Raw genomic sequence first — 25,697 nt, 5'->3', positions numbered from 1 at the left:
CGCGCACGTGGCATTGAATGTGATCCACAAGCTTCCACAGGCCTCGCACGTCGTCCCGAATGTAATTCTGGAGGCCAGCTGACTTTTTCATTGCATCTTTAAGTTTGATTTCGCCGTCACCTTTTCACTTTGCACTGCGTAGTCTTCTTGAGAGTGAAGGCCATGTGGAGGATAGACCTTGGAGAGTTGGTGACAGTGGGCGCTACTGGGTCATAATGTGTAGTGGGCGAGTGGCGGGCACATTGTATGGAGGGCGAAAATTGGTGGTGGTTGGGTGGGGTGGTGGGTGGCAGGGGATGTTGGGAAGAAGGGCAGCTGCCGAGATAGCGGAGTGCGGGAGTACGGGGGAGAAGAGTATTGCGGGTGCTTCTTCTGGAGGATGCAGGCTCCTAGCGTGGCCTATAGGCTTCATGGGAACATATATCAAATTGCCGAAGGGGGTGCGGTACAGAACCGGTTCTCTGTTGCGGCTACTGCGAGACTAGCCTGGTCTTACCTGGTCAAACATGAGGGTTGGGTTATGAGAACTGAATGAGAATATGTTATAACAATTGGGGTGGGGAAGGCGAATGCGTGGATTTTTTTAAACCTATCCTAATAAACTCGGGCTCCTATGCAGGCCTCCGCAGAGCAGGCGCGCCCTCCAGCGAATCCTGCCGTGGCTGTCAACTCTGCACCATTTGCCCAAACGACGAGCCTCCTTCTGGAGCAGCGAGCAGGATCCCGAAAACTGGTGCGTTCACTCGAGCGTAAGGCACTTCAGTGCTCACTTTTGATACGCTCGACAAAGCTGAAATGGTTTTTGTTTCATTACCACCGAAAAGTCTGTGGAAGTATTTTCTAATTGATGGAAACTAATCCTTCTTACGTTTCTTCCTTACTTAAAAGGTGCAAAGCCCTATCCCTAAAGGGTCGGCATATGCAAACAGTTTTGCCAGACTTCCTAACTGAGACTAGGAATTGACTGTCTACCATTAATGGTGCCTCCGTGCTTGCTGGCGTACGTCGATTACGAATGATGGCCACAGGGTCTCGCAGACAGCCAAAGGCAGCTTCCCCTTTACACTATCCTTGTTCGCACAGCGGAATCCTCTCTAGAAGCAAAGGAAAACTGGACTACAAGCCAGCGCGCGGCGGCAGGTGCTCTGCCTCACATTTTGGTCTTTTATTGCTTTTTGAAGGTGGATTTTCATGAAACTCACCATGGAACTGGCTGCCACCACTCCCGCCAAAGTGTGGCATCAAGTTTGATGGGTGCACTTGCCCTGAGAATTCCACAAGAGCTCACTGCCATTTGTCCTGCTCGGAGCAAGCACGAGACGAGCCACAACAGCCTTGAGGCATCAACGATGGAGGAATGAACAATGGGCTTGAAACAATAGGATTTCTGCCCCCACAACCGGTCAGTCATAGATAACATCGTTCTTAGCCTCGCAAATTCTGGCAAGGACTATTACGCCATGGGATCTCACCATCCAGTCTCCAACAGCTCCTGCGGTTATCCACCTACAGAACAACGTAAATGTCATCCTTAAGACCGCGTATGCACGATAGAAATCCGCAGTCTTCTGGCAGCTTCTGGCAGAAGTTCGCGGGTTTTGCTAGCAATACCGGTGACCTAAACTGTCTGTCATTCATATCATTTTAAGGCGAAAGCCTCTGCTGCCTCATACTGTCGTGACCAAGCAATGTTAGCTAATGTGTTCGCGTTTTGGCGTCACTAGTTAAAAAAAAAACTGTCGAGGCTGGGAATCGAAGTAGGGGCTTTGGCATTTGAAGTGGAGCCGCTACCGCTCCGCCACGAAAGCTCATGGTTTCGGCATGAATAAAGGCGCATCGAGTGAATGCATGGGTTTCATAAATAAAATTAAGAAAATAAAAATAAAAAAGAATGAGAAATGAAACAAAAATAAAAAAATTCAAAAATATCAAAAATAAAAAAAGTAGAAAGAAGCACAGTGCGCCCTCTCCGCGCTCTCCTGTGGTTTGTTTGTACCAAGAGGAACAACTTTGTTCTGGTGGTTACTTCCTGTAGCAGTTTTGTATTTTGAATTTCCCACTTGTGTTTTGCTTGCTGGACTGTGACAGAGATGGCACTGCCTATCTCTGGTGCCTTTTTTCACGAAAAAGAGTGCATAAAGGCTTTTTTTTTCTTTTCTACCTCTCCGTGCGTAATTTATTTTTCAATCAATTATTTAATGTTTCCGATATCCTTCCCGCTTATGAGGTGGTCTGCTGTTGCGCAAGAGTTCCCGCAGCGTTCCATATAGCAAGAGACATAGTACGGCTGACCCGATTTTTCTTTCTCTTTTAACCGTTTTTTTTCTCATTTTCTAAGGACAAAAATGATGCAACACATGTTTCGTTCACTTACCTCTTCTCCTTCTGTTTTATTTGTCGGTAAATCTAGTTATTACAGCAAATTGAGATGGCGACGCCTCATGTGACGCCGTAGCTAATAGTTATTAACAATATCTCAGCCCGCTTTCAGTTTGGTGTTTTGTCCGTCTTCTGTTGCGCATTCGCTTTTAAAGCGGCCCGCGCAGAGATGAGGAAAAACAGAGCAGTCAGTAGAGGGAAACTATTGCATATAGTTTCTGTTGGTAGCAGGCCTGCACGCGCTCGGAAGTGCTGAATCATGGTCGACTTAGTCGCCCATGCATATAGCTTTTTACTTACTTATAGCCTTCCTTTCTTTTTTGGTTCGTTTAGTTTTGCTTTCGTTTCCTTTTTTTCCCCCATCTCCGTGCTTAATCACCCACACGTGGTGTCTGGCTGCCGGGGCTGAGGTGCGGGTTGGTGGCTGTGCGGCTGTTGCGAGCGCGCTGTCGGCGATTCGCGGGTATTTAAGAAGCCATCGCACGGCACCCGCCCCTCCACTCGACTTCAGCGGACGTCTCACTGCCGGGCTACCTGGAGCGGTCGCACCTAGGGTGTCTGCTGTTGGCCTGGACATTATGCGGCCATATATAGGTCAGAACCATGGCGAAAATTACGCAACTTGTTTTACGCCAGTCGTGATTTATTTTCAAGACAGCAGAACATAAGATTTGACTGGTTCTTGAATACTGGCCCTGGAACATGCTCGCAGGTCGTGCCCGGGACACTACAACCTTCCCTGCGCACACTGCTGGCATGCAACCTCTGCCCGGAGGACGACCGACGCTGCCCGGGGGCCGCGAACAGCGACTTCCTGCGTGACCAGCACATGCCACCACAAGTAGGCAGGAGCACTCCGAGAGCACGCCCTGTTCCGACCTGTGCAAACAAGAACTCGTCGAGAGGGCTGTTTTCAGGAGGTCATTAAGAGGCAGAGAGGAGCAGTGGACTGAATTCTTAGAATTTAGTGCATTTTATGTTCTCCTCTAGCCGTGTCGCGATCTCACGCTTATGAGTATACTATCTAGATTTAGTTTTTTTTGCATATAAATGTGTGCAATATTCCAAAATTTTTGTCTGTTGTATTGCTGCCACGCAGACCTGTTTGCATTGTTTTATCACATTTAAACTGATAACGACATTGAAGCTATAGTGCTAAATATAATAAATCACTGGATCGCCGAAAATGCCCCTGCCTGCATGGACGATCCATTCGCTGCTATCCCGTTTTCGGAGTATAGTTAGAGTGTCGTTGGACGGAGTCTAGAGTGTCGTTGGACGGAGTCTCGGTCTGAATCACTGACCATACCATCGTGACAGGACTTCCGTCGAGAGAGGGAAGTTGATCATTATTACTTCTTTCATATGTGTACAGATTGGTTTGACTGGACAATAAAGTCTACGTTTATGGTTCAGTCGCTCACAGTTAAAAAGTATGACGGAGCCGGGCCGAAAACACATGCACTGTTAGCCTGTCGTAAGACATATTTTGTCTTATTGCTAATTTGTCTGCTGTCACAAGACTGATTATGTTGTTACAAGAGACTCCAAATGCAGTTTATGAGCATGAACAATTTATGAACATGACGTGACAGCGTATTGTTTTTGTCCCCATATATATAGACGGCCATTCTCTAGAAGTCTTCGTACCTCGCCTTGGGTAGAGATCACCGCCTTGCGAAGGCAGGTGCTCACAGAGGTGGGGCTTATGCGTCCAGGTTGCTCTTTCCGAGCGGCCAATCATTTAATTACCACCTTCCATGGTTGGCAGTTTGCTGACTATCCAGTGCGCTGTCTGCAGTCTGTCTTCGTCTGTCGCGCCACCTTCTTTTATATATGCCAACTAGCCCACACAAGAGTTATACTTGAAGGTCATTTGAGCTAGTAGCTCACCTGTCTCCTACTTGGCTCCGTGCGCTTCAGAAATGTGCAAGGTAGAGAGTTATCAGGGTGTCATGTTGGAGACCCTGGAAGCTCATAAAATTGGAGCTTGTAAGCGCCAAACTGTTCATCAGGAGCCAATTTAAACCTGCCTACGTGCAGTCCCTACTCCGTGAGCACCGCGTGCAAAAGCAATGCTCATGATTTTTCGCTCACAAAGTGCACGCCGACTACGCCGACATTGGACTTTCAAGAGAACGGGGCCTTAACGCTATCGCGTTAAAATAGTATGCTATAATATCAGCCGTGACAACAGGAAATTTTCCGCTGTGACTTGTCTCTAGACCTGGCTCTTTAAAAAGGGGGATACTCATTGCCTTACTGGAGATGCATGGGTAGTTTAATGATTGGGTGGCCGTGACGCTAAAATTCCCACGGCCCCTCCCTCCTCATTTATGACACACCCTAGGGAGGAGTCAGACTCGTGAGTGATATGCTCCCCGCCTTGGGGCCTTGAGGCTGCCACGAGTAGACAGAACAAAGAGCCCTTCCGTTGCTGCATACAGTATGGGAACTCAATCCGAGACAAAGACTTTGGAATAACCTCCTCCGCGTCTTGGAACAGATGTCCCGCTAAGCCGCACACATCCAACGTGGTCACCCGGCCTTGTGCTCTTCCTCGTGTTGTTCCGCGTAGCAGATCTCGGTTGTGACCCGCTCAGTCATTTCCACTGTGCAAAACCCGTTAGCAGGTTAGAGAAGACAGTCTAAACTGGCATTCTTTATACGGTGAGCAAAAGGGTCTGGGACACCAAACAGTTGTTCAGCTCCTCAAAAAAAAAGAAAATGAATTGGGTGCTTCTTAGGCTTGTCAGAGAAAAAAACGCGGCTAAGGGCATAGGTGGTCGGGAGACATTTGAGGCATCTTAAGCAGCAGAAAATTAGAGATACAAGTGAGGAGACGAGGGCACTCTCGTGTATTCGGTTCTCCTTCCTCGTGTCCACGCCCGGTTGAGATGCCTCAGGAACGAGGCACCAAGCATGTATTCACCAAGGTGCACTGAACAAAACAATAGACACTGTTAGCTCTGAAACAAATCTGGTGGTCGAGTGTTGGTTTCCTGAGCGACTTCACGCAAATGAAAACTGTGCACTGCATGTTTGTTCTTTACATAATATTAACCAGCTCGCACATGCTTGGATCGCATGCATGGCCCGTCATGTTGGCGCTCGCGACTCGGTTTTTTGTTTATTTTTGATCATTTTTGCACATACGCTTCAGTGATCTAATATCGCAACGATTCCCGATTACACTTGAAGTACCTGTGTAATGTGAGATTTAGTAACTGGTGCACTGAGATAGCGAACTAAATGATCACTTTCGTGTGTATTTGCTACACTGGTTGAACGACGTTGATTCATCAACTGAACTCCTGACTTAGTTTGGCCTATAGAAGATCTGGCTGCACACTAACATGCAAAACAAGTCTGGGAAATATCATGGATTTCTTACCCTTGCCTGTGTGTCGAAATCAACGTAGTATGCTTTTCATCTGCAGGATTGCTGAGAATAGAGCGGCTGGTACTTTTCAGAAAAACGTTTACACTGCAAAACCCACCGCCTAATCCTTAGTTCCTCGAAGGAGATACCATAGCAGTGATTTTTCCCAGTTCTCAGAAATGAAGACTCCAGCTCTTGCTGGCATTAGACATCCAATACAATAATCAAGAAATGATAAAAAGCAAGTGCAGTATGAAAAAAACATTCGTAAATAACGGAATCAACCATGAAGTAACGCCAATATCTTTTTGTGGTGCTATGTGGAGTTTACCGTACCAAAGCTTCAGGTGACTTCATGAATTGCTGCGGCATGAGCGCTGCTTAAGAAGTGTGCAAGGCAGCGAGTTATCAGGGTGTCATGTTAGAGACCCTGCGACCTCATAAAATTTGAGCTTCTAAGAACCAAGCTGTTCATCAGCAGCCATTTTGAACCTGCCTACGTGCTGTCCCTACTGGTTCGAAGCTGCGTCATTACAGAGACAGTGCAGACTCACCAAGGCCAGCAGCACCGAGAATTGCATCGCGCATCTAGTCTTCCTGCAACAAAGCTCAGCCGTGCACATGGTAGCATCACGAGGACGCTCACCACGCACAGAAATTCAGTTCAAAATGAATGAATTGAATGAAGAAAGATACCACGCTTTTGACTGGCGCACCTTCCCTTTGTGTAGACTAAGCTGTAATATTGTGTCTGTAATTATTGTGTATGGGATATTAGTTGTAGCTTTGCATAGGGCTGTAACAGAACTGGCTGCCCGCAACAAGCAGCAGAGATTTTGCAATTCAATGCTTTCAAGCTGAACCACATTCATGGGGTTCACGCATCATCCATCCAGCCTTTTTTTGTAATTCTTTCCACTCCACACAACCTTTTCAATGTTTGCTACATGCACGCCATGTCAAAATGCAACCACTGTCATGCCCTACGGTTGTGAGCTCAGTAAAGTGCAGCAGTATGCAAATTTCATTTCAAGATATACATTTGCAGTCACCTGATTGGTTACAAGAGTATACAGCAGTTCGGAAAGTGGTACATGAGATGACTGGACATTGGTCTTAAAAAACGTCTGACTCAAGTCATAACGAACCAACAGATTGGAAGCAAAACCTGTGATGGCAATACTGCCTATGAGGTGCAATATGCCGTCCCCTACGCTAGCCCGTAAGTCTCTCCCTGTTACTCTGCAATCTCATGAACAACCACTCATAAATACAATCCAGTGACCAACCAATTTTCCAGGGCTAAGCAGCCTGCTTCACAGAAGCTCTGAGGCATTATCTTTCCATAAGCCCCGTGCCAACAAAAGGGCAACTTGACAGCCATCCTGCGCTCATTGAGTCTGATGGCGATCCCCTCCAAAATCTGCCGCTTTCAAGGAGCAGTGATAAATGGTGTAAGCTCAGTAGATGGTCCGGCCAAGTATGGGTGCTGGTATACAACCTCAACAAGCATTTTATATTCCTCAAAGGATACTTCGGCCCTTAACACCAATTTTCAGATTTAAACTAATGTTATTAATGTTTAATTTATTGTTCAGTATACATAGGGGAACCGTGATTACTTAACTCGGACCTTGATGATCTTCACCCATTTCTGAACTGCATTCAGTCTGCAACATGTTCGCTGTGCAATCACCTGGCACTTTTAGATAATAATAGGATCAGACACTGAAAGGACGGGCCCCATCACAGATCCCACAACAGGGGAAACAAGATACAGTATCATACCAGAAGGGTATGCTTTAAGCACCCGTCAAGCACACACACCGATGTGCGAGACTATATACCACATTGCAGGTTTCAAGTATTCTCATCCACTTGTAGCTTTCAAGGTTCTACAAAGATGCAGGAACCCCCAGTAGCATCGATCAAAACTAATCACAGACTGCTACAGTCAAATCCACGCGTACAAGCCTTGGAAGCATTTACTGATTTTATAAAAGCCACCAGGACAATTTATTGCACGTGTGATTTACTTTTATGGCCTACAAACGGGAGCTATAGGTCTTTAAAGAGGAGTATTTTGGTGTATCATATAGCCTTTTAGCATCTCTTTTTGTAGATGAAATGTCTACATCTCTTTTACACCCATGCGTAAACTTCCTATGTGGTGATTTTACATGGCGAAAGCTGTATTAGCTTTATATAAGCCATACACGAGCCGAAATCCTTTTGATGTTGCGGTGTTCACCCTGAAGCGACAGTTACTACACCGTTCCTTTCCTTAAAACAAACGGCCGGCTTTCACTCCTTTGTCGGCCGGAAAGAGTGAAAGCGCATGGGCTCCTTTTGCATCAATCGAAATCCGGCAGCCGGGGTCAGGATCGATTCCGGGTGCTCCAACTCAATAGCGAAGTGTGCTAACCACTGAACCACCGTGGCGGGCGGGGCCCAGTGTTACTATGTTCCCATATGAGCAAACTGTCATTTGGAGGCACCTTGCTTAGAGCTGCGGTATTCCAAAGCCTCAGGGCTTTTCTGTATGACCCGCTACGTGCGGTTGTCCTAAACAAGTTTCAAAAATTCTTGATTCCCTGTTTACTCGAAGCCTCCGTTCACGTTATTCCCCAGGTTAGCTTTGCCAACTACGCATAAGTTTAATGTGATTGCACGGAGAAGAACTTGGGCCATTCCAGTGCTGAGAACGTCAGTCGAGTCAGCCGTGAAGCTTTCTAAAGACGCAGAATCGTACTATGAGAGAAAACAAAGCATGGAGGGCAAGGGGAAACGGAGAAAGAGATGCCACAGAAGAAGGCTCCGCCGAAGCCTTGGCAAACAACGGCGACTGTTTCTTTTTCTTCTTCCATTTCTACCTTCCTGACAACGCCCCCCTCCCACCCCTTTCCTTGCGGCGGCGCCGTTCTCTGCCTTTCCAGCCTGTCATCGCAACGCCAGCTGTGGCTGCGCTTGCGCTGGAGTTTCAGGTAACGTGGCGGCGCCTGGTGGCGGCAAGGAGAAGTTGGCTGGGTAGTACCAGGTTCGGTCAGTAGTGAGCCCTGGCTGTGGCGGCGCACCTTTCTAGCCTGCGTTTTGCGTCGATTCGCACGTTTTTCTGCACTGTTGTGAGTGCGATAAGGCTCGTCACTTGTGACCAACCACGCCGCGGCCTGGCCGTGGCGTAGTATTTAGAAAACCGACGCTCCGTGTGCCTCAGCACGAAACGCAGGCAGAAGGAATCGGCGACGCCGAGAGACCTTGCTCAGTCTCGAAAAGCGTCACCGTCGTTACTGCTGCGTCGTGGGCTGCCACGAGCAAGAAGGTCCGAGTCCCAATATCAAATTCCACCGTTTTCCTTCAAGGTCTCACGAAGCGGAGCGCCGGGCGCGCTGGATAGCTGTAGTTCGACGCACTGAGTAAGCGAACCTTCGCGTTGTGCTGGCTGCTTCGCCTGCCTTGATGTTTGGTTATCCGCGTTGCTGAAATTCGTTCTTTTTGCACATGCAGTCAAGACGTCAAACCGTGGGATGCAGTGCCGAACATCTGTATATGCAGTCGCCACTTTGTGGGTAACGAGAAAAACAATTCGGCCAGTCATCCCGCATATATACCTACAATCTTCCCCGCAGTCTACAGCCGGCCTCATCCTCCTCGTGCTCGTCTTCTTTTGGCGCTTACCTCTCTCAAAAAATGTATATGTAGCGAGCAGCCGCATATGCAGGCGTAGAATGAGAATTTATGCATTCTACAACAAAGTGCTCGTCTTCTTTTGGCGCTTACCTCTCTCAAAAAATGTATATGTAGCGAGCAGCCGCATATGCAGGCGTAGAATGAGAATTTATGCATTCTACAACAAAACTTGTCTAGTAGATCCCTACATATATGCAGTTGGACCAAGCAAGCAGCTAAGCAGCAAAAAGTGTACCATGACAATCGCCAAACAGTAGGGAATGCGCGCACAACAGAGCAAGCAGCAAAAAGTGAGAAACGAACGGCATAATTCAGAGATCATATCAAGGGAATGCACAACACAGCAAAGAGCGCAAAAAAAATACATGGTATAATTCATATGTCATATGTCAACATCTCGCTTCAGATAATCACTATTAAGGCAAATCGACAAATCAGCAGGCATGGCTGGTGATTCAGGACCAGAGACCCGGCCACTGCGACAATTAAGACAATTCTACTGGTGCAACGTGGTGAGGTGGCCAGGTGCGTGCAAATGACCACAAATGGGCGGGTTGATTAGGTGCGAATTCGCTACGCACCACGAGCAGCCCAGCGTCGAGAGTGAAATGTGCACATTGTCGACCTCAAACCAGCACGTATGTGGCAGCGCGGCATCACTGATAACAGCGAACGTGTTCGAGCGATGTCGTTTTAAGGATGAAAAGCTACATCAAGAAAACGACATCAAGCGCGCAGCGCATGAGCTCGCACTGCCGCGTTATTCGGCTGCGAGCTCATATATGCATTGCATCATGTTAGCATTTGCTGAAGGAACAGATGGCGGCTACTACAACGCAGGCATGACTACTTGTTTAGCGAGCTGCAGTCAAGAAAGACTGCAGGAGGCCCACCGTTTCGTGGCATATGCTGAAAGACCGCTGCTGGCGCGGCGTGTACCGTCGTGCGCTCGAGCAGTCCCGTATACATGTATGTTTAGAACTGCTACGAATTCATCTATTGCAAGTATTTCATCGCGTTGGTGCGCTTGAATCTCGAAGCGTGCAGACCTTATCTGAAGTTCAACTTCGTACGGGACTCTTCCCTTGCGAATGACACCGCTTTGAAACTTCGCCGCTTATTTCTTGAACAGAGTGCACGTACTTGGCGTTGCATAATTTCTTCCCTTTACACAGCGTGCCAGCCCTGAAAAAATCTTCGGCGCCCGATATTCGCTGTAGGCCATGGCGCAGCACAAGCGAACGTCGCGGGTCCATATTGCCAACGTGCTTTCCGAAGCAGACGCCAGAGCCCGGTACTACCCAGCCGAGGCAGAGGGCGCTCTTTAGCACCATTTTCGCAGCGCCCCCTGGGCAATGCAAGAGGTCTGTGGGGCAGTTGCTGCACCATTTGCTTTCCTCAAGAAACGCAGCTGCGGAGTTGAATGCTGGGTGGACGAGATTCGCAGAAAAGTCCATGATGGGTGTACTGGAAAACTGTGTGCCTTGGGATGCTGGTAGATTGGCCATGCCGGCGGAAGTGGATATTCTCCATTCCGACGGGAACGTCAGAAGCATGTTGATATCCAAGCTGAACGTGTAAGACCGCACCCCTAGCGGTGAAGCTGGTCCGTAAAGTGAAGAAGCCCAGTGGCCCAACGAGTTCGAAACAGAACGGCTAAGCCAAGCACCTAAATTTGCTCGAGATAAAGAGGACAAAACCAAGTACCTAAACATGCTCGGAAATAGAGGCGAAGCCATGTAGCTAAACGTAAGCGAAATAGAAAAGCAAAGCCAAGTAGCTATTTGTGTGTCATGAGGGAGCATTCAAAAATTCTGTCTATTGTGCTTCCTGCTAGACCTCCCATATGGCAGCATATCGGTATGCAATGGCAAAACATAGATTAACAACTATGTTAACTATCACAAATATAAAAGCGCTAGTTGGTATCTTGCCATGGCTGTCCTGTTTTCTATTAAGCTTTATAAGATTGAGGTACGAGGAATGGCTTCGGGAAGGTCGTTCAAATCCCTCGCAGTATACACAAAGAATGAATGTATGACCATGCCTGTATATGGTCGAAGGTATGAAATTTGTGGGCAATAAAGCCTGATGCAGAGCTAATCGATTCATAATGGTTTCGTACGAGCACCATTTCCTTTACTAGACTGGAAAGAATAGATATTGAAATTAATTTATAAGAATATATATACCGTGCCACATACAGGACAAGAGACAGGGGGCAGGACAAGCACTATCCTGTCCCTCTGACTCTTCTTTCGGTGGCACACTATGTATTAACTGGTGCAGACATGATAACTAGTGCTAAAAAACACAAGGGACCACTAAAAGACACCGACTGTTCTGACGCTGGACATCAAATGACGTTTATTGGACGCGCAGGGGAAAGATGCACAATGCGCACCCGCACATGCTCGAGAAACTCATTTTTTTAATTAGTAATGAGTAGCGTGTTAGCCCAGACCTGGAGAAAAAAAACGCGCGTAGAGTTAGGCAGCAATCAGAAGTGCTCATTAATTAACTAAACCGTATATTTTGAGAATTTGTTTTTTCGAGCAACACCCACGCATTATTATTTCAAACAAACACTGCTAGTACCTTTCCTTTCCAGATTTTTGTCCCCATTGCACCCGTTCTGCCTCTAAAGAAAAAATACATGAGGATTACGCTGCCTTCAGTAGTTCATCATTAGAATAACTCTAAAATGCACGGTATGACATAAAAAGAACTCATCTCTCAGAATGGTTGCAGACTGCTCTGCTGTGCGCCTCGCTGAACCATACATTGCAAAAGTGCAATAGTTCTCCCGCCATTGCCGCAGATTTTTCGCGGGATTTCTCGGCTAGCTGACGGATGTGCTCGCCGAATTTTTTTTTGTCATATCTAACAACAGCCTCAAATGGGGCCTGATCACCATCAGGCTTCGTGTTATTTGCTCTGGTTTCACACTCCAGGCTCTTTAATTATTTTCATTAGTCTGATAATTCGCGCTTTTTTTTCTGTCTCTCTCTCCGCCACCTTGTCCCGCGAGCTGGTTTTACGATAACAGCGCATGCTCTGGAGCCGCGCGCATCGCATCTCAGAGAGCGGGTGAGCTCGTGCCTTCGACGCGTGCATGGCAGCCTGGCCTGCATGTTATCCGGCGGCTGCTCTGCGATTGCCATCAGGTAAGAGAATACGCCTTACCAGCGGTGTTCCTACATTCCAAGAACTCTTTCTTCATCGTTATCGAGCTGACGGCAAGATTCGGTGCACGCTGCTCTCAGTAACCCGCAGTAAACTTGTGTGATTTGTGTTTTTCCCGTTTTACAGCTAAGCTCGGGATGTGATCGATGATGTAGTGATAGGCTTGTAGGTAATTTTGACAGGCTGGCGTTTTGTTCCTGTTCAGAGTCCTTGGCACACGCAAGTGCTTGCACTTCCTCTCCATCAGAATGCAACCACTGCGACAGGGTGTACTGCATGAGGTGAATGCATGAAGCAGGCAGAGTTCCTCGAGCTTACCCTGACTGCCAGAGTCGCTGTGAGCCTTCTACCATGCTGGACAAGAGCAATATTTTTTAAGTCTGAGCGTCCCAAGCCTCCAGGAGCAATTTTAGATCCGCCGCGCGAAGCACCCAGGCGTTTGAAGCTAACGATCATATTCTGATTAACGCGGAAAATTGGGCGTGTTGGTACATGACTTGAATAAATAAATAGCAGCGCAAGGAGACAAGGACAAGAAGAGACAACAAGGACGGCGCTGAACTTCCAACTTTTATTTCCAACGAATCGTGCGAACATATATGCACTCTGAACAATCCGGCGTCATCGTCAGTGCATGCGCAGATATGTCAGCTCTTTATCAGAAAGAGTGATATAAGCGGAGCTAACACATACTTCTCCCCGATTATAAATCAACTCTGATTCAATGATTTCCCGCGTTACACGTTGATTATTCTTTTTTCTAAGGACGGTGCTAGCAAGGTCTGGGGAACATTCTTCACACGTAAGACAGTGGGCGACCAGAAGTCCTTCAAAATCTTTTCCTTTAAGGGCATTATCTACATTTTTGGCATGTTCCCTCAACCTGTCATTCACGCATCTCCCAGTTTGGCCGACATAAGTTTTGCCACAGATTAAAGGAATTTCGTATACCACGCCTTCTGCGCATTCAACAAAGGGCCGCCGATGCTTCTTCCCACAGTTCTTTTGCTTCGCTGTCTCGGGATCTGTCATCTTGCACAGCTTTGACAGCTTGTGAGGAGCAGAGAAGACGACTTGCACGTCGTACCGCTGCGCTACCTTTTTCAGATTGTGTGACAGCTTGTGAATGTAAGGTATCACAGCTACCTTATGCCTACGCTGCGCGTGGGCGTTACACTTACTCACGTCAGTGCGTAACTTGTTGAGTAGGCCTTCAGCAACCGAAATGAGAAGGTGCTGCGGATACCCGGCACTGCTCAGCCTATCGGCTTGATGGTTGAACGCTTCTGCGGTGAGATGCGGGCAACTTTTGCTAAGGGCGTTTTTAAAGCAGGAGGTGGCGATGGCTCGCTTAACGAGCTTTGAGTGCGCAGAGTTGAAAGGCAGAAGCGGTTTACACCATCATCTTTAAAGCAGACACCATCATCATCTTTAAAGCAGACACCAGCAGACACCCAGCAGACACCATCATCTTTAAAGTGAAGCCTAATATCTAAAAATCTAATTTGGCCGTTCACTGGGAGTCCGTGGGTTAGGTCAAGAGGCCTCATCACTGTTCCAAAGGTGCCCAATATCTCTCTAGCAGCACGTTCAATTGGCTGCGCGTCACAATCAACAACTAAATAATCATCAACAAACCTAAAGACCCTGCGGACGTTTTGGTCTTTGAAGGATGAGATTAAAAGACGGTCTAAATGAGCAAGTACAAGGTCACTGAGGGTTGGGGCAATGCAAGACCCGATGCATACGCCCTGCTTTTGCAGGTGCGGTGTCCCTTCAAACTGGATGTAGGTTGACTGTAAATAAAATGTTAAAAGCTCTAAAAAACCTCGGACTGGAACTCCAGCAGCGTTCTGGAAGGCAATGCAGCCAAATTTGTCAATAGAGTGCTCAACGCATTCAAGGATTAACTTGGGAGGTAAAGAATAAAAAAGGTCTTTAATGTCAACTGAGAAGGCTTGGCGGCCCTTGTCATGTTTATGGGAGAAGAATTCTAAAACCTGGTTAGAGTTCTTGACCAGAAACGGATCGTCCACAGGTAAAAGCTTAAGTTGTCGTTGCAAAAAACCTGCGACAGAATGCTGCCATGTTCCAGCTTCAGAGACAATGGTCCTTAGTGGCATTTCTAACTTATGGGTTTTCACGCTAAAGAATACATTTAAGAAGTTTTTCTTGCTGTTATCGATCGCCTTTACAAGCTGTGAAAGGTTTAACCGTTCGCAGAGTTTCTTTGCGCGAGTCTTGACTTTAATCAAGGACACCTTAGGATAGTTGTTGAAGACTGACGAAATAGCATCCCTGGATTTTGTTTTAAAAACTGTGCTAGGCATAACAGTGAATCCACCCTCCTTATCGGCCAGAAGGGGACGAAGCGAGTGATCACGTAAAAAGGCGGCCACTCTTCTGACAGGCAGAGAGGGAACCGGGTTCTTGCACCGCTGTAGGACATCAACCCCTTGCGAGACAAACCGAGCACCTGCCTCCGCCTGGGTATACCGAGACACCTGACGAACCAAAGATAGTTGCTCTAGCCGAGATTCCCTAGGCGGCACAGCAAACTTTGGTCCGAGGGAAAGAACACGTTCCACATAGGCTGGCAAGGTAACGTCACCTACGATGTGCACATTGCAGGGTGGGGCAGCCGAGCTCTGGGCAGGCTTGGCTCTAAGTCGTCTCAGCACTTGTTGCCAGAGGAACTTCGTTGTTTGGTCAGCCAGGACGTGGAAGTTCCGCAGCTCACGTTGGTGCGAGGAGGCCTGTGTCCTGCTACAGACCTGGGCACTCAGGAGGTCACGGTACAGGCGAGCTTGCCGACGCCATTCTGACCTCAAGACCTTGACAACCCGTATACCATGGCCAGAGGAAGGCGAAATCCCACCGAACATAGCAGCTGACATATCTGCGCATGCACTGACGATGACGCCGGATTGTTCAGAGTGCATATATGTTCGCACGATTCGTTGGAAATAAAAGTTGGAAGTTCAGCGCCGTCCTTGTTGTCTCTTCTTGTCCTTGTCTCCTTGCGCTGCTATTTATTTATTCAAATCATATTCTGGCACTCCGAAAGTTGAGGATCAATGGCGTACCTTCCAAATGTTGGCAAATGGCAACACAATTCCGTTCCTGCTATTCTTATAAGCCGCGCTGCGATCGAAATTCCAGCGGCGAGTGCTGTGTCTTCAAGCGCTGAGATGGCTTCCTCGACGGCTTGAACTCTCGTGCCTGGAGCGGCGATGAGGCTGGCGTTCCCCCGACCTTAACCGAAATTACAGAGCCCGCATTACTGTCACCCGGAAGCCTGCGGCGTCCGCTTTTCTGAAGCCCATAAGCGGGTCTCCAAGAAGATCAATTCTTGGGTGTTATCGCATGAGAACTAGCGCTCTTGCTTCTGGATGCACGGGCAGTTTTGTTCGTTTATACATCTGCGATCCGTGGGCCCTGTAGTGCCATCTTCTCAGTTATCAGGACGCCGTATCTGACCGTAGACATGTCTACATATGAGTTTAATTTTTTTTTCTATCCCAGGGTGGCTTTCAACTCGTGAAACTGCTATCCGGGAACGGTCTGATATATTTGCCTCGTGGACATTACGGCGCCATTCGAGCGCACTAAATGCTGCAACTAAACGGCGAATTCCCATCTCACGTTAACGAGGCAAGGTATGGATTGGTTATTCCGCCGTGACGCACATTTTCTGCCTTCCGTTCTTCAACTCCCGTGTTTTGCTCCCGTCGCAAGTTTCATACAAGAAAACAAGCTAATGGCCGCGCTTTCAGCGTTGTCATTCAGCTATCCAGTAGCAATAGAGGGCGAGAGAGAAAAAGAAGCTTTTTTTTTGGCCAGTCCACTCCCTTAGTCGTCATTTCCATTCCGAGTAATTGAAAGAGTACCGGCTACGACAGTAGAGACACAGCCACAGTAGTAGACTTAGCTATATCATAGACGCAACTGCCGTAAGCCCAGCGCTACTTCAAAAATGTATGGCCACCCAGGACGCGAACGACGTAAAAGCGCTGCGCGGATGCCCTTTCTGTCCCCATTACGGAGACAATCAAATACACTGCCAGTTGGTTCGTATCACTAACAAGTCAACACCAGCTCATCTCAATACCAGGATGATCGTGACTTGCTGATACATCTATGCACGAGGCGATGGAACAAGGAGGCCCAATAGTAGCAGTTCGATTTCTGAACTCTTAGAGGCTAGCTGCAATTTTTTTGTGTAGAGCTTGCTTTGTTTATGTGCATCCGAGCGTGCAGGTCTGAAAATTGCAGCTGTAGAATATCTTTAAGCGCGACAGAGCGCGCACGACTGAAAAGTTTATTGTAGTGGCATGTGGAATGGGCGATGCCATCTGCAGTTTCAAGTTCTGCTCATCGTAAACGAGGGTGCTGTTCCTGCGAAGTGGAGCAAGGGTGTTGTTTTACTTACACTTGTTCAGCACCTTTTAGTTTGGTAGGAGACATCTCTGTACTGTGAATCTGTACATGTCACCTTGCTTGGTGAGGCGCTTAACGCCACTTTTCGCTGGGACGATCGCAACGAGCCGAGTTGGGGCCCCGCTTTTCCACAGCTGGTATGACGTCACACATAGGTCACGCTTAAGGTCAATGGTGGATTCTCCGGGACGATGGCCAAGAGCGGAAACCTCGAGCAGTGTTGCTTTCGCAATAAAACGCAAATATAATAAATAACCTTTTGATTATTGCAATCTGGTGATTAGTACCAACGGTCAGCTGATAGCCACTGACAAGTGGATGCCACATCAGTTTTTGAAACGAGGAAAGTCGTTCTCCAAAGTTTGCGGCGTGCGGATATCCCTCGCTTTTCTCCGCTCAAAAACGAACCTGAGCGCGCGAGGTGCGCTGGAAATTCGGTGCTAATATAACGACCGCTCTTGACGTGCTGCAATGCGTGCGACCCCCAATTTGATCAACCTACGTTCTTTGAGACGTACGCTTGCTGTAACACGACGGCCATGTAGTTTGCGATGACTATCGTTTCTCTTGCGCCAAGCGACGAAGCTAGTGCATAGCGCGGGGCAAATAGCGAAGGCAGTTTCAATTGGCTGCTGTAAGCATAGCAGCACGTCAAATGTGGATATTAAGTTTCTGCTCAGCTTTCTGCGGGGTTCAAGTGCCCAGTTTTTATGCAGATTAATTGACAAGCTTTCCTAAATTGTCTCATGCTACGAACTCGCCATTGGCACTAGCCAGCAGTATGTGCTATGTTAAAAAATGAAAATATTAGTTACCCACCCAAATGTAATGATTTGTGAAGTAAATGGTGTCCGCCACAGCTTGCTGTTCCTTCCTAATAACTTTTTCTCTCTCTTCCAATGCACTATATTAAGAATTTTCGTGAGTGCTTCCGGAAACACCCGCAATAAAGTATGCAGGTAAAACATGTCGATGGTCAGGGGCGATAGTCCGACTATCGTTCATATCGTGAGCTTCATATTAGCCTGAGCCATTCATAAAGTGTGATAAAAGATATGAGGTGTCCTCCATCACTGAATTTTCTTCAGAACATGACAGCTGCGTAGAGCTACGTCGTTTTTTTTTTCAATCCACGATAAGCACGCATTTCGTCTGGTTTAAATTTATGCCATTCGATGATTAGAAAACACGTCCCACTTAAAATCTGAATGCATTGTCTCAAGAGATCTTTGCATCACATAACCATCCGAAGTGCAACGAAAATTGTAGTTCAGTCCGACTAGCCTACCGTACTACTTCAGTGAGTCACCGCATTCTGCCAGCAACTACGGGCACTAAGTGCCAAGACCCTATAGCTGTCGCAAGCAATTTCGATGAGTGAAATTCAGTGAGTGAAACGCAGTGCACAACTAAAAGAGCGGTTGGCGGTCTCCACGTCAAGCAATAAAATTCGATGTTAGACGCTACTGGACGCTTCAGCAGGCAGCAGTAGCCTTTTCTTGCCTTTGTGTTTTTTCGTGTTTCTTTTACATGTAGTTGTTCATGTCGGTAAGGCTATTGATAGCGGCGTCCTGCTTGTTGCTTCCCTGTGTTTTCCTTTATTTTCAAGCTTGCTCCTCGCACGATATGCACCAAATGGCTATGTTGCAAACTCCCTGACAATAGTCAATGACCACTGATCAGTGAGGCAGCCACTTTCTTGTGTTTTCAATTTGGTCGTGTATCTACCTACACAAGGCGTGTCAGGTCAAAGTGAAAATTACCAAAATATGGCGCAACCTCTCGTAATGCAATAAAATCAGTTATGCTACAGTAATACTGATGTTCGGCGATGAACAGAGGCGTGCAACTTCTGCTCATTTTTGAAAGCGGTTGTAAAAAATGCTAACCTAATTTTTGAAGAAATGCACAATCACAAAAAAATGAGTGGGCAATTTTAGAGCACAAAAGGAAGCGTAACTCAGAAGATAACTTCATTTTGAGGCGCAGGTGTGCGAGCTGCACTAATCGAATAAAATTCCAGTCCATCGCAAATATCGACACCGACTACAGCATCGGATATTTCAGCACAAGAGCCCGCGAACATTATGAGACCAGTGGGAGGAGTTCGGCATTCAAAGGTCGTCCCACGACCCTTTGGTATTTCGCTCTTTCAACGAGGGGCAAAACGGCTTACAGAAAAAAGACAACTCGTTCCGGCAGCAATGACCTCACAAAATTTCCTTTCAGGTGGCACTCAACTTTTATTTAAAATGCAGGTTTTGAATTGAGGTTGTTGTAAGATCGCGCCTCGTACACGACCACGCCGGCTCTCCCCTTTGTACTTCCCGCGTGGCTCGCGCAGCGCAGCGAGCAACACATGCTGAAGCAATTACCGGCATGGGGTGGACGCCCTTCTGGAACGTTGACGCGACGCCTCGGGCAGAGGGCGCGCGTACGGCATGGCCTTGCCGTCCCGAAAGGGGTAGTCTCCCTCCCACCGCGACGGATCAAAGGACTGATCCGCTGACTGATACCGTTGTAGCCATGCGGGGAGGTAAACAAAGGTCTTCCGGTCAGACGCAGCACGCGAAGGTGGCCGCCCTGAGGCAGTTATGCACGTGCATGCACTTAAGAGGAAAAGTGCGTTCTTGGGGGAAGCCGGGTGTTGCCTGGAGAGCAATTTATGAATGTTTTCTTGATTTGGTTGTTTCATTTATTCGAGCCCTGGTTTCGAGACTATGCCCAAACCACACGGCCGTGGCTACTGCGAAATTAAGTAGCGATTGGTTTATCAAAGACTGGGGCGGGTCAAGAGAAATGACCGCCAGAGCGCCTTTGTTTATGTAAGTCATAATCTCTTGGCAATTTGTGCCAGATCGTGCTTCGACTCCAGTCGCTGCGTGCGCATCCAACGACGAAACAGCGTCGTCGCATTTTCTCCGCACACTGAACGATCGAGAGGCGCGATCGGCTCGACCACCTAGACTTGTTAGCGAGCGCACCCTTTCATACATCTGTTTGTCATTCCCAGTTAGCGAGCCACCTTTTCATTTTTTTTTAGGCCTCCCTACCGTTTCACGAGCGGAGGGGCGGAAGTCGTTTCTGTTCGAAACACACGGCGAAGTGCGGACCCGGCAACCGCCCGTTTGCTTTTCTTCATGTGTGTTTGTGTTCTGTGTGTTTGTGTCTTTTCTCCGCTCCGAAGCCCATGTCGTTCATTGGAGTCAAGGCGTACGCAAGATGCAAGAAGATAAGCGGTGTCTGTGCGGAGCGGTCAAGTGGGCGAGCGAGGGAAAGGCTCTGCTGCACTACTAATTAAAACCTTGTTTTGGGGGGCTTGCCTAGAAGAAAAAAAAACTGAGAAGGGAGCGCGCACGCAGAGTGTCTCGTGACGTGATCACGGCGGGGGGGGCGAACCAACTCCCTCAGTTTTACTATTTTTTAACTTTTCTATGGCTAGGGTTCAAGGCTGTCGCCGCACGCTCCCTCCGCAGTTTTTTTTTTGTTCATTCATGCGGGTTTGTAGGCATGAGCCAGAACAGAAGGCGCTGCGGAAAGCGTTGTGCAGACGACGCGATGCCAAGGCTACGCCCAACCGTCTCCCGTCAGTCAGAACGATGCACCAATGGAGTGCCTTTAGCGAAAGTAACCCCCCATGACGTCAACGGGGTTCAGAGTAGTGGGGCGGGCCGTTTTTGTTGAAGGAAAGAACGAGCGGGCTTTGATTTGAATTTTCGCAGCTTTTCGGGGCGCGCATGGCTCTAGTGTTTTGCAGAGGTTATCTTCGATGCCTCATCTATGCAGTGGGCTTGTTTTTCAAAAATGTCCGTACCCTGGGCAGTGGCCCTTTAAGGGTCAGGTACGTCTCTTGAGGGTGGAAGCACACAAAATTCCCTACCTCTGTACTTGTCACTGTGGGGTTAAAATAACAGAGCTTTGCCGCACTCGTCACACGCGCCCTTTATGTACAGGACCCCGACGGCACGGAGAACTGGGCGCGCTCCACGGGCGCCGAAGGAGGCGGGCTGCAGTGGCTCCCACCTGCCGACAGGAGGCGCAACGTTCGCGTACCTCTGGCCCAGCTGCGACCCACCCTCTTCGGTGCACTCCGAGACACTCCGCGCACACAGGCTGCCACTTCCAAAGCTGGCGTGTTCGACAGCGTGTCGCCAGCGCAGTCGGCTTTCCCGGCTTGGTTGTCCCTACCGGCGCTCTGGTTCCCGATGCGTCAGGTACGTGCGTAAACCACTGGTCAGGCCAAGCTGTTTCACAACGAGAGCCGGACAACTCGGCTTGAGTGTTGGGTTTGAGCGAGTCATGCGGCGATATTGAGGCCTCTTTTCTACCTTTTTTGAATAGTCTGAAATATAGCGCCCAAAATCTTAATTTCTTATCTAAGGGGTTTAGTTTTCAAAATGAGCCAAATCCAGATATAGAATTTAAATGCAGTTCGGCTGGAATTCTAAGTTTGCTCATATATCTTTACTTTGGAAAAGTATGAAAATGAAATAAGCCACATAACTAGCATTTCAAAGCATGGGCGCTATGCCGGAAGGCCCGAGTTTGGCGCTCGCCCGAGTTTCATCCGAGTTTGCGATGACGGCAGTCAGTGAACGAAGATAGCGCGGAACGTGCGCAGGCAGCGGACAATAAAATGTAGAGATAAAGCCACGTAAAGGCGATACAAGCGCACCCTGCGCGCCCGTTTCACACTTCAAACACAATGCACTGCGCAATACCAGGCCGCAGCGCTACCTGAAGTTATCAGCGCCATGTCAGCAATCGCGAAATCGTGACTTCTTTCCTATCTATCTGCACACTCACCGCTAGCTGTTTGACACGCCTTTTCGGGGGTGTCAAAGGCGTGTCTTCTCTTTCAGGCTCTATCTGTCTCTCCATTTCCGAAGACGAACAGTGCGCACTAGGTGCACTCTTGTATCAACCCTTTCTCTTTTCTCGAATACGTTAAAAAGCAACAGATAATATTACGAACATTTTGTTCATTCCCAAATTTATTTCTAAATCTGAATCCAATGAAGCGTTGTTGAAAAGCATAGCTTTAGGAAATTAACAAAGATTTGACACTTTCTGCCGCTAGTGGCGATAGTGAGGCCATTGCTTGCAGCGTGGCTTGCATACGAACTAGAGCGGCAGCCGGCCGTGCCGAAAACGAGAGATGCTGCGCTGACACGCCGCCGGTAGCGCTGCCTTCGACTGGAAAGACTGGGCAACTGCTAGACGCTGAATCTGACTTATTTTTCGGCCATTGCGATAATATATTTTATTGTGTCGTATATCAAAATATAACAGTCATGCATCTTCTGGCTTGCATAATACACAACAACAAAAAACTGAACTGCATTGCAGTTCTTCTAACAGACTAACGGACTGTTACAGTCTAACGGACTTCTAACAGATAAAGGTGTTACGGTTGTGAAGTACGCAGTGTTTGCGTGCTGGAAATTACAAACTCTTTATTGCACTGGGTCTAGAACAGCGACCGTTTGTCGATCCCGGATGTGTTTGACACATTGATGCTGAGCTTTATCACCGATGAAAGCGCGGCCAAGCCAAACACCTGTGGTGCCATGTTGTTGGAGTAGGACGTGCTCCAAGCACCGTTTCGTCATCGCGGTCCGTGTTTGACGCCTTGCAAGCAGGTGTGACGTGCCGTCAGCGTTGTGCTGTGTCTTACGTGGTTGCAACAGGCTATAGTGTTGTGCAATCTTGGTATGCGGGCGAAGAAATCGGCGGCTGTCGCCACGTTGCGTGTCCTTCGCAGAGGTGCTTAGATTATTCAGCGATGACGTCCGTTTTGCCTGTTATATTTCGATGGTCAACATCGTCGATGTCTGTCAGCAATCAGCACAGCCGCGCAGCATACCTGTAGCTGGCAGGGATGTTGGGAGTGGCCCACCCAAAGCGCGTACGCCTATAATTTATGTACGGCACGCCAGGGGCGTGAACAATGGTTTTGACTGACAGGTGAACTCGGATCTAAACTCGTGAACGGTGAAGTGCCCCGAATTCATCTCGGGACTGTCATGGCGGCAGCAGCAGCAGCCTGGGTCATCGCTTCCTCTGACGGCAAATGTCAGTACGGCCGACTGGACCCGTTTACTCCCATGGCCGACGACGAATTCCAGTGATATTTTCGCCTCTCCAAAACATCGGTACGATGGTTGTGTAAAGAGTTAGGCGGCGACCCACGCCTGCGGAGAGTGCGTACCGGGCCTCATTCGCTTTCGGTCGAAGTGCAAGTCCTCTGCTTTTCCGGTTCTTCGCGACCGGGAGCTTCCAGGGGAGCGTCGGCGCAGACCGTTTTATTGGACGCCACCAAAGCACTGTGAGCCGCTGCGTGAGGGACGTCTCCGACGCGCTTATCGACGCGGCTGTGCAGAAGCGGTGTGTTGCTTTCCCCACGACTGCGGCCGAGCGTGCGTATGTTAAGGAGCGTTTCCTTCTGCGCGGCGGCATCACAGACGTCGTGGGATGCGTCGACAGGACCTACATTGGCGTAAAGGCCCCTTCGAAGTCCAGCTCTGACGTGGTGAAGGCCTACTATTTCACGAGGAAGGCACATTATGTATTGAACACAATCGAGCAATGCTGTTTTTGCTTTCATGCATGTCACGCTTAATGGAATGTTCTCCCATTTATTAGTGATAGTAGTCCGTGTACTGTGCAGTGTTAGTGGATGTTAAGGAACCCCATATGGTTGAAGTAATTGGCAGCCCTTCACCATGGCATGCCTCCTCGCTTGAGTTACTTTGGGGTATTAAACCTGAAAACCGCTTCCGTTTATCAGTAACTGAGCAGTTTTACGCTCAGTGTAGATAATTTTTTTTTACCTCATGTTTGCGCACGTAATAGGTGCATGGATTTTTCCAGCTATTTCATGCATGCATTTTAATGGGTTTTTAAACGGTATCATTTGTGTCACTTGGCAGATTGCAATCTTATGCAATATTCATAATCGTAAGTCGCAATAAATGTTTCACTTTGGCTGAAGTGGCAAAGCTCCTGCCGGAAGCACTGGCGTCTGTAAGCCAGGAAAACTGGCATAACTGTTGTGTTCATGTGGAGCAAGTTGAGGCTGAAGCATGGCAACGCGATATGATTGTTGACGCTGAAATTGAACCGGTTGTCTTCAGAATTTCCGACTCGTGGAACTCCTCCTCTGATGAGTCGAGCACCGATTCCAGTGATGAAGATTTGATTGGCATCGAGGAACTTGTCTGACTTCGAATTGATGTGTAATACACACGCTACTGAGGAAAGAGAGAGGACTCATCGGCTTGCTGTCATCACCTTTGTGCGTGTGTGGGTGGAAATGTGAAATATGTGTGTATGTGGGTGTGTGTGTCGATCAGTCTACCGAGGAAATTGTAACATTTCCATCAAATCATTGCATCATTGCAATTCGTTGCATCAAATTGTATTGGGCAGTAACTTGTAGTGTAGGTGTTGAGGTGGTCATGTTAATAGTGTCTGTAGAGAAGTAGAATTTGTAAGGGAATGCAAATAGTACTTTTCCAATTAGAATACGTATACTGGTACACGTCGTCAATGTGTGCAGTTTTTGGAAGTTCAATTGCAGAAAAATACGGTGGAGCTTAATGAAGCGTTGTGTGAATTATTCGGAAAGTATATGAAATTTTGAGAGTAAATTGGATTCATTTAAAATAATTTTGAACATATACTGTTTGATTCGTTCGACTAACTCCACAAAATTTTATTCAATTATGCTGTCCAAAAAGTTCGAACATTCACAAACCCCTAGGCATTGGCCTCATTTTGTGTGTGAGGGTTGGGAATGGTATGTATGGGTTTCTGATCTTCATGTCCTGAAAAGGAATTCCTGGTTTGGTGCTGTCTTGCATTACCGTCAATCTCTGGTCGTTTTGACATGTTATGCAGTGCCAGTGTTGAGGTAGCCAGTACTGTATGTTTTGTCCTTAATTTTTCGGAGGTGTGAATGATTTCAAGCTGGCTCTTGCTCAGTTGAGTGTGAATTTGTTTCGAGTCACGTCTTTGTTAGTACATTGGTCAGGTTTTCGTTTTAGCAAATAGTGTTGTTCGATGGCTCCACATTTTTTTTTCAGTTTTGGAGCACTTGACTGATTGTGTGTTGGTGTACATCCACTGCACGTGTCCTTTAATTTCTGTGCACTGTGATCCATGCCAATGGCTGTTTCCAGAATAAACCATTTCTCGCAAACACTGCGGGGTCAGCATTCTTTAATGTCCTGTCTCATTTATTGTTTGCTCTTTTGAAAAATTTTTTCCTAGCGTTGTACAACTTTTTCTGCATTCTTACTTGACGCTCCCACAGCTTGGAACTCTTTGTACCTGGCTGCATGAAAATCCTGCCTGAGCAGCTTCTGCTCTTCTAGGAGAGCAGGGAAATCGAGCCAAGCTGACTCTTGAGGCAGTACTATTTGCTGTCACTGTGGGAATCAATACTATGTTCAAAATTTAACACTTAACACGAGAAAACAGGCCATATCGAGGTGGTGTATGTATGGTGTATGGTGTATGCGGTATGCATCAAATGAACAGATGCATCCTGTTCCTTTCAGAACACGGAAAAATATTCAAGCAATTCTGAACAAAACGAGTTTTCTCATTCAAGTCACGC

At 47.7% G+C, this 25,697-nt stretch overlaps 1 protein-coding gene across 7 annotated transcripts in view; it reads left to right on the top strand.

Moving 5' to 3' along the window:
• Positions 1-1,226: 1,226 nt before the first annotated feature.
• Positions 1,227-25,697, top strand: part of LOC149355101 (uncharacterized) — a 74,466-nt gene continuing 49,995 nt past the window's right edge. For 6 of the 7 annotated variants that reach the window (XR_016291434.1, XR_016291433.1, XM_089583613.1 and 3 more), the window contains exons 1-3: positions 1,227-1,402; positions 3,092-3,220; positions 21,028-21,288. Coding sequence is in view for 5 of the 7 variants with exons in the window: in XM_089583613.1 (XP_089439739.1) it covers positions 1,358-1,402; positions 3,092-3,220; positions 21,028-21,288 (435 nt within the window). In the remaining 2 variants the exon portion in view is untranslated. Of the gene's footprint in view, positions 1,403-3,091; positions 3,221-21,027; positions 21,289-24,210; positions 25,297-25,697 lie in introns of those variants that run through there. The other variant, XM_089583616.1, reaches the window with a different exon arrangement.

The sequence above is a fragment of the Amblyomma mixtum genome, chromosome 3 (genome assembly GCF_055824585.1).
Source record: "Amblyomma mixtum isolate Tamu chromosome 3, ASM5582458v1, whole genome shotgun sequence".
Lineage (NCBI taxonomy): Eukaryota > Metazoa > Arthropoda > Arachnida > Ixodida > Ixodidae > Amblyomma > Amblyomma mixtum.
This window is presented reverse-complemented; position numbering and strand designations above follow the sequence as displayed.